The sequence below is a fragment of the Python bivittatus genome, unplaced genomic scaffold, assembly GCF_059951505.1.
Source record: "Python bivittatus isolate LINGU-HERP-01145 unplaced genomic scaffold, Pbiv_v1 ctg000480_np1212, whole genome shotgun sequence".
Lineage (NCBI taxonomy): Eukaryota > Metazoa > Chordata > Lepidosauria > Squamata > Pythonidae > Python > Python bivittatus.
The window spans coordinates 23953031-23961908 of record NW_028277075.1 but is presented as its reverse complement, the minus strand read 5'-3'; the positions used below and the strand labels follow the sequence as shown (position 1 = coordinate 23961908).

The window sequence follows — 8878 nt, the reverse complement described above, 5'->3', positions numbered from 1 at the left end:
GTGCTATTATGGGGAGAGAAAAGCTAGCAATATAATACTGAAGAATGCTAGTAATTGTAGTAGGCCATCCACATTATATCATTACAAGTTTAAGTTTAGATGGAAATAGTATCCCACAATTCATCTACATGAATTGTGAATCTCTATTTTATTGTTTATTAAAAATGTTTTTAAAAAAGTAGTCCCAATTATGTCAAAAGAAAAAGAATTGGGACAACTTCTATTGTGGTGTGTTAAGCTATATTACATATTATTTGCAAGTTCTGAATTTACCCAAGTTATGTTCAATTTGGGACAAGGTAACTTGAATTCAAATCCCTATTCAGATATAACTTTCACGTTGAAATAATCAGCAGCCTGGATTACACAGTATGTTAAGCCACAATGAGCTTTGTTTGTTTTTCTGGGAACAAGCTATTATATTTCAGACCATCCTATCTTATAGAATTGCATAGTGAAGAAAAAAAGAAGACAGCTCATAAGGAGGGTAGGATACAAAATAGAATTCTTAATAATTAAAATTGTCAACAGTTATATCTCATTGGTTACCTTAAATAATTTACCTTTGCATGGTGTACCAACTTCATATATAATTTTGCTTTTCCTTTGTGAGCAAGAACTTTACTTTTCTTGCTGAAACAGGATTTCATTTTGTTCAGCTCAGCACCAAAGCCTCTCAGCTGCAGTGAAATTAAACATTTTCCTTAGCTGATACTTCACCAGCAGTATGCTACAGTCACAATGGATTGAATTCAAATTTAGGCCACACCAAACAACTATCAGAAACAAATATTCTCATCTACCTCTTTCCAAAACAGCTCCTTTGAATTCCTGTTCAATTTCTAAGGATGCCCCTACACTCACTTCAACATTATAGCCTATCCCATTTAACAAAACCTCCTTATCCTCGGTAGCATTTTTTGAGACTCTGGAAGATCTCTGTGGAATTGGTAGAAACGTCTGCTTCTGCAAGACCTGTTGCAAGCATCTAAATTTCACATCTGGTGAACAATAAAAGTAAATAGGGATCCTAAGATGTCTAATACCTTTGTATAAAGGAATTCATTTTTGTATTTACAGAGGATTAAATACCATTCCTCCTAAAAAGAAGTCTGAGAATAGTAAATGTTGGGGATAGATTCTTTCAAAAGCTTTAAGTAATTAATGAGTATACAAATTGGGGGGTGGGTGTTGATGGGGTTTTGTATTGGGGATTTTACTCTGTAAGCTGCTTGTAGCCACCGTGTGTGAGTTGGGCAGCCATCTAAATTTGCTAAATAAATAAAAAACGTAATCTTATTGCTACTTCACTTTATGTCATAACATATTTTTGTTGTATTTAAACATATCACAAATATACAACATTCAGGTGTCATGTGCCATTCAATGCTACAAATCTAGATTTATTGCAAGAATAAATGCACCCTTCCCCAATTAAATAGGTTCGTTTGCAGTGTTTATTATGCTGATTTGGGCACTAAATTCACATTATTCTTCATCTGGCTATTGCCCTGATGTTCCCCTTCTGCTATCAGAGCTCCTCCTTCATTATTTTATTTATTCATCCATTGAAACAGATACATAACATTTTAACTCCCAAAGACAGTAAACAGCCTTGCTTTCAACAAGCTTATTGAAAATAAAAATGTCTGTACACATTTTTAAATGTTATTTAAAGTTACTCAATCTAACAGAAGAGCCCATTCTCTATTAAGAGCGAGCATACAGTCAGGGGACTATCTGTACATTATATTTTGTTTTCTTGTATCTTTCTTTTTTATTCCCATTTTTTTCATTCATATTCTTTGAAATAATTTTTTTTTAACAACTGAGCATATAGGAGCAGTTACTATATGAAGAGCAGTGGAGAAACAGCCAAATATTCATAAATTAAAGTAAGATATTGACATATCCCGATAGCTACAATTAAGCACAACAAATCAATTGTCTATACCTCTTCATTTGAACAAGTTCTCATTACTTCCCATAAACTTTTATGTACATTCATCAGAAGTTTATCTTGGTCAGCTGCATGAAGTTTCAATCTGAAGTATAAATAAATAAATGTCTGTTGGAGTCTGCAGATAGGTTTCTTTTTCTGTTCTTCAATTTTTTCTGAAGATAGAACTGTTGTAGCAGTTTTAAGAGACCAGAAGTATATTAGCTACATATCTTGATTACAAGATGACAACTAAATCTCTAAAACTCAGAATTTCAAGCAGGAACATATAAAAGCAGAAACACCTTGGCTGAGATCCAGTAAAATAAAGGGTGGCTCTACCAGCTTTTCCAGCAGTATCACTGCAAGATTTTCAGACATTTATAAGTAAAGGTTTCAGATACCCTAATACAGAGAGAAACACCTTACAAAAGCTTTGGGGATTCTTCTTTATTTAATTATCCATATAAAGCTTTCTAAAGAAAAAAGCTTGCTTCTAAGAGGTTCTGCTGTTGCTCAACTTCATGAACATCTATTAACTAGCAGCCTACTTAATCTATAGCTTATTTGGATCTCTCAACTTCCTGTTACACAGATTGGCTAGATTTCATTCATAATGTTTAAAGATAATTATTTTCACTCACTTCTGCTTTACCTTCATATCCAAACACTAAAAAGACTGTAGAACTATTCACAGAATGGAACAAGGAAGATTATTGGTAGACATATTACATCACCCTTGTAATCAGCTCTAATCTGGAAGATTTATATAAAAGCTTCTTTATTGGATATCTACTATGCAGCAAGAAAGCAGGCTTTTGGGGGGGGCAGCACATATGTGATTATGGAATACTTCCTTTAAAAAAAAAAATCATGTCTGGTATCTGCATTATAATCCTTGGATTTTTCTCAGGGATTTTATTTGTATAATGCCATACTATGTCCTGCATAGTATAGTAAGTAATCCACAGTTTATATGTGCTCTCCACCTACCCCTGCTTTAGTGAAGCTACCAGAATGTCTCCCTGGGCATAGCTATGGAATACAGAAAAAGCTAAATATAGTTAAGAAACCCAAGTTATCAGCTTTCTAGTGAATGCAGAAAAAGCCAGTATCTTCACAAAAGGGATGTTGTTCTGTGCACAAAATGTTCCATACACAGAAAAATTGTGTTTGTGTTGTCCATGCCCAAATTGAAACGTGTGTTTTGAACATTTAAGCAGGGTTGTTTTGTTCTGGATTTAGACTGAAACACATGTGTTCCAGAAAAAAAGCCTGAACTGAAGAGTTTCCATGGTGATGATGTGTGTGGACATCAGTGGCAGCAGCTGAGGAGAGGCAGGGAATATAGGGTGCTAGAAGTCTGTTCCTTACTGCTTAAACCACTGAATTAAGAAACAGGTTGGTATACCTGTTTAGTATACTGGCAGTAGAAGCAAGGACTGAAAAACGTCAGGGGTGGGAGAGAAGACAAGGTGCTGGAAAGATCAGCATGCAGGCGGTCAAGGGGATAGGCTGTGCTGGTACATTGGCAATGCCTGAGATGAGGCAGGAAAGGGAAAGCACTGTGAAGATTGGGGCAGATGCCAAAGACTGGTGCACATGCCAAAAGAAAAAGGAGGAGGAGGAGGAGGAGGAGGAGGGGACACAGCAAGTGACATGCATCAGCCATGCCCTACTCATCCCATCAAATCAATTCAGGATCCCTCCCGATATTGTTTTGGCTGAAAACTGCAAAAATCAAAACATTCCTTATTTGTGTCCAGAGCAAAACAGTTTCCATGTCATGCACAGCTCTACTTTGTAATATCTTTGCTTATAAGAGTTTGTAAGAATTTCTGAAAGAATTACAATGCACACATTAAAGAGATCAACTGATATCAGTAACTTTGCAGTTCATATGAAGGTTCAAATACACGTTAATAAAAATAAGGTCTGAAGAAAAAATGGAAACATCTTACTCTTCTATTATCTTGTAAAGAGTTTGACAATCTTCATTATAAACCTGTAATTTGGGATGATAGATGCACTGGCTGAGAATCTCATCTTCTGGGATAGATGCTATCTTGACTGCGTGCTATAGAAAAGAAAGACATATAGTTCCTTAAGAAGAAATCTTATTAGAATTAGAATGTTCCTGTTTAGAATCTGGAAAACAGATATGCACAAAATTGAATCAGAAGCAATACCTAATTGCTTCTTTCTTACTACAGGAATTCCAAAGAGGCCAAATTTGCACAATGGCTTTTTTAGAACTATCACAACAAGATTAAACTAAACTTTGGCTGAACTGAATGTTAATAAAGATGTAGGCTGTTTATAATGGCTGAATGAGATCTATGAAGGTCAGTATGCACACTGATGAATCTTAAATAATATCTAATTTAAAGCAGTAGGCTTGTTTTAATGCTAAAATCAAATACTTACTTATATCACTACATAGTTCCTGGGACCACTCACAAATATTTTACACACACACACACCTTGAGAGGAAGCTGACTCTGGCGAGGCATCTGTATTAAAACATGGACTTGGAGAAGTGTGAAAAATTCACGGACTGTAATAGTACCTTCCAGCAATTTCTAAAATTGAAAGGTTTAAGCATAATCATTAGTTGGGAGTTGAAATCAAAAGTCACAAGATTTGTTACTATATTTTTAATATACACATTGAGTTATAATCCAATTTTAAGAATAAAAATTCATTTAGTGTATAAAAGAATTATCTAAGATTAAAACACTCAATAGAAAGACACAATTTCAGCAAAACAGTAAAAACAAGATTTAAAAAAATCTAGCTAATAAAACAGGATGAGAAGCCTGCTAGATTTCACTAAGAAGAGCCTTCCTTATATGTTTTAAAAGAAAAAGTAATAAGGTTTTAACATATACCTCTTGCAAATTTTGTTCACCAATACTATCCATGAGAAACTGAGTCTCCAGTTCACTGTTTTGTTGAACTAGAAGTAAAAATAGGTGAGACAGAGAAGTGAGGAAAAAAAAAATCCTACATAAAAATTATCAGTAACAATCAGCATGGACTTACAGCCTGAATTGATTTTTATTTTTACTTGGCTTTTACTACTTTTACTATTTGGCTTAGAGTTCTGATTTTTTTTCATATGAAATCTTGATAATCTTAGAGATCTTCACAATGAGAAGAAACACCCAACTCATAGGGGCTTATAATATGAATAATATAATGAGAATGAAGAAATCATTCTACAGAAGTAATTAAATTTAAAGTCATTCAGTTTCTCACCCTACGTTTCTAAAAACACAACTGCAAAGTTATGGCAGTGATGGTAAACGTTTTTCTATCTCCAGCCTGCACACTTTGTACGCTGCCTAGAGGCCACAGTGGGTGTGGCCAGTGATATCATGACATCCCCAGAGCAGGCAGAACCTACCTACCTTCCTTCCTCCCTCCCTCCCGAATGAACTTAGCCCTTAAGCCATTTTAGCTCTCTCCTCAAATTCCTCAAAACTGGGTCTGAATATTTCAGCCCCACTCACTTCAGAGAACCCAATAATCAGTTTGCCCATCCCAATTCACTGGGATGGGGCACTAATATCTATTATAGAAAATATAAGATTATAGAAAATCCAAAGAGTCATTAGAGAGAATGTGGTTTGGGCTCAAAGGTAAGTCAGCTTAAAGAAGTTAACCATGTCTGTCTTCCATTGTCTTTCCCCACTATCTGACTGCTTGTATCCATTCTCAAGAAGCTGCTATCTCCAATAAGATCCCTTGAAAATCATGTGCCACAAATACCTCCCTTGTCCCCTGCTAGGCTCCAATAAAAAAAAATTAAATGGGAAGCTGGTATGCTCCAAAAAGCTAGTCCACCAACATAATTTTTATTGCCTGCAGTGTACTGTACATTTTTTAGAAAAGAAAGATGGAACGAGTTGCAGTCCAGTGCTTTGTTTGGAACTGTATCAATTTGGGGTAGTATGGAACATCCTATATGGTAAATCACTGTTCTGTAACTAGCATTACCAGTAGAGCAGTAATTTTATGAATGAGCAGGCAAAATTCCACATATGTCTACTGAGACTACTGTTATTCCTGCCCAGAAGCATCTTTAGAGTGAGCTACTTCTGAACAATATGAGTAAGAAGAGATGTAGAAGACAATTGAAAAGAAAATTACCGCAAACTGGGTAGCTATCTATCTGATTTGGGACAATTCTAGTAGATAAGCCTACCTCTGAAATAAGCCTGGATGCCTTCTGCCAAGTGAAGGAGAAACTTCCATGGCATATACAATACTGCAAAGTGCTTCTATTTCAATATCAGCTATCCAAATCATTAATTTGGTTAGAAAGAAATCTTACTATTGCAATCTGTATCAACTTTAAGTGAATCAAAAATGTTGTTCTCGCTGCCTTGTTTTTTTTCCAGTTTTGTGGCCACCACTTCTGGAGTATGTTTATTTTCATCAATTTCTGTGTGGTTATGAGGTACCACTGTGCTATGGAGGATCTAAAATTAAAAATAGTAATTATTCACAAAATCTCAAATCATAAGATAATATTACAAATACTTAACATGTTTGGTTTTTTGCTATAAATCATCATATAAAGCAATGTTTAGACTTGCCATGGGAATACATTACGCATACAGTAGTCAGATACACAGAAACCTAGTTAGGTTTCCTATCTTATTTATCTAGGAGGAATTAATTCAGTGGGGCTTTCTTCTCAGTAGAAGAAAATAAACTACTAATTACGTTATAATGGAAATTTTTAAATATACTGCATTATATCATTTGAAGTGATTAATTACACCATTAAGCAAATTTACCTGAGAAGTGTTTGTCTTTTTAATTTAGTTATCTATCACATTTATATAGCTGTCCATCTCATGTATGTGATTCTGGGTGGTACATACAATTTAAACAAAATGATTAAAACAAAACTATTAAACTATAAGCAAAACTATGGAAGAGTGCATTCAAAATCTTATATACCGTATAACCATTTTGTGGGCTCCCTATTTCCATGGGATTCCCAAGCCTACTGACAAACCAAATTTTAAGGGCTTTCTGATAGGGTCGGGGCCAATCTCACCCCAGAGGGAATGATGTTGCAAAGGACGGGTGCCATGGCAGAGAAGGCTCTCCTCTCAGGTCCCATCACATGGAACTCCCTAGCAGATGGGATCCAAAGTGTGCCCCTCCTGCCAGAATTGATGGGGCAGGTAGATGTAACCAGAGAGAGGCAGTCCCTCAAATAACCCGCCCCCATGCCATGTAGGGCTTTAAAGGTCAAAATCAGCACTTTGAATTGAACCTGGAAGCAGACTGGCAATCAATGCAGCTCACGAAGCAGGTGTAATGTGTGCAGTTCTAGGAGCACAAGTAACTGCCTGAGCCACTGCATTTTGCAGCAGTTGAAGCTGTTGGATGCTCTTCAGGGGCAGCCCCATGTATAGCATGTTACAGTAGTCCATTCGGAAGGTGACCAGGGCATAAGTGATTGAGAGTAGAGCCTCCTGATCAAGAAATGGGCACAATTGGCACACAACATGAAGTTGTGAAAAGGCCCTTCTAGCCATGACTGCCACCTGCTCTTTGAGCAAGAGTCATGAGCTAGAAGGACCCCCAGATTGGGCACAGGTTCTGTTTGGGGCAGTGCAATCCCATCTACCACCAAAGATGGTAATTTCCCAAATCCGGAAGGCCCCAAATCTAAAGACACTCAGTCTTGCAAGGGTTCAGCTGAAGTCTGCTGTTCCCTATCCAGACCCTCACAGCCTCCGGCACCAAGACAGGACATCAGCAGCATTGTTTAGTTCACCAGGGGCAGAGTTGTACAATTGGGTATTATCAGCATACTGATGATACTTCACCCCATGGTGACAGATAATCTCATCCAGCAGTTTCATGTAGATGTTAAACAGGAGTGGAGAGAGTACTGAACCCTGTGGAACCCCATACAGTAGGGGCTGAGAGTGGAACCTCTTACTCCCAATCAACATTGATTGGAATCAGCCTTGTAGGAAGGAAGAGAATCAGCACAATACAGTGCCATCTACTCCCAATCCACGGAGTCTTTCTTACCTATAAAACCTATGCTTAAATTTAGTACCTGTATGTTGCTTCTTACTTTAGAAAATACAATAAAAAACTATTTAATAAAAGTTCAACTCAGCTATGTACTAATATATACATGTCAAAATGAATAGGATTGAGCCAAAACTATGACTGCTCTCTACAATCCTAGCAAATTTGGTATAGGGATGCTTAAGCATTAATTGTATTCAGCATAACAGAAAACCAGTGAAAGAAAAGAGGAAAAATACTTTAAAAATAATTCTTTCTGATTAGCCTTAAAGGCTATTTTTAATCAGCCAAATTTTTCCAGTTAAAAATTACTTCCTTCTAACATACACACAGCTTTACGCATGAGGAAAATTGGATAAGAGGTTAAAGCAGGAAGGGCACGTTATGGACCCCATTGGCTAAAGAATTCCAACTGGCAGGGTCTAGAAGAGCCTTTTCCGCCGTCACCCCTGCTCTGTGGAACATCTTGCCCCCTGAGGTGAGGTTGGTCCCCATTCTCCTGGCTTTCCAGAAGATCATGAAGACCTAGCTCTGCCACCTAGCACGGGGATCTAATGGGGGCTTGCAGCACTGGGGGTGGCTGGTGGTTTGATGATGCTCTCCCTGTCTTTTAACCCTGTATGTATATGTATATGTGTGTGTGTGTGTATACACAGATTGTAAAGATTGTTTTTATCACTTTTTATGTGTAAGCCGCCTAGAGTCATTTGTATACTGAGATGGGCGGCGTATAAATTTGATAAATAAATAAATAAAGCAAAGTTTAAGGATTATACAAGTCTTTTCTTTAGTTATATTACCTATTCATTATCACCATTTTATGTTAGAAGAGCACTTTTATCCTCAAGGGGCAGGTGCCAGCACTACAAC

The 8878-nt window shown here is 36.8% G+C and overlaps 1 protein-coding gene across 1 annotated transcript in view; it reads right to left on the bottom strand.

Moving 5' to 3' along the window:
- KNL1 (kinetochore scaffold 1) overlaps positions 1–8878 on the bottom strand; it is a 32522-nt gene that overhangs the window by 11211 nt on the left and 12433 nt on the right. The window contains exons 11-16 of the mRNA XM_007430082.4: positions 6279–6426; positions 4831–4898; positions 4423–4521; positions 3901–4016; positions 1955–2045; positions 564–680 (exon numbers count right to left, since the gene is read on the bottom strand). Coding sequence (XP_007430144.1) covers positions 564–680; positions 1955–2045; positions 3901–4016; positions 4423–4521; positions 4831–4898; positions 6279–6426 — 639 coding nt within the window. The remainder of the gene's footprint in view (positions 1–563; positions 681–1954; positions 2046–3900; positions 4017–4422; positions 4522–4830; positions 4899–6278; positions 6427–8878) is intronic.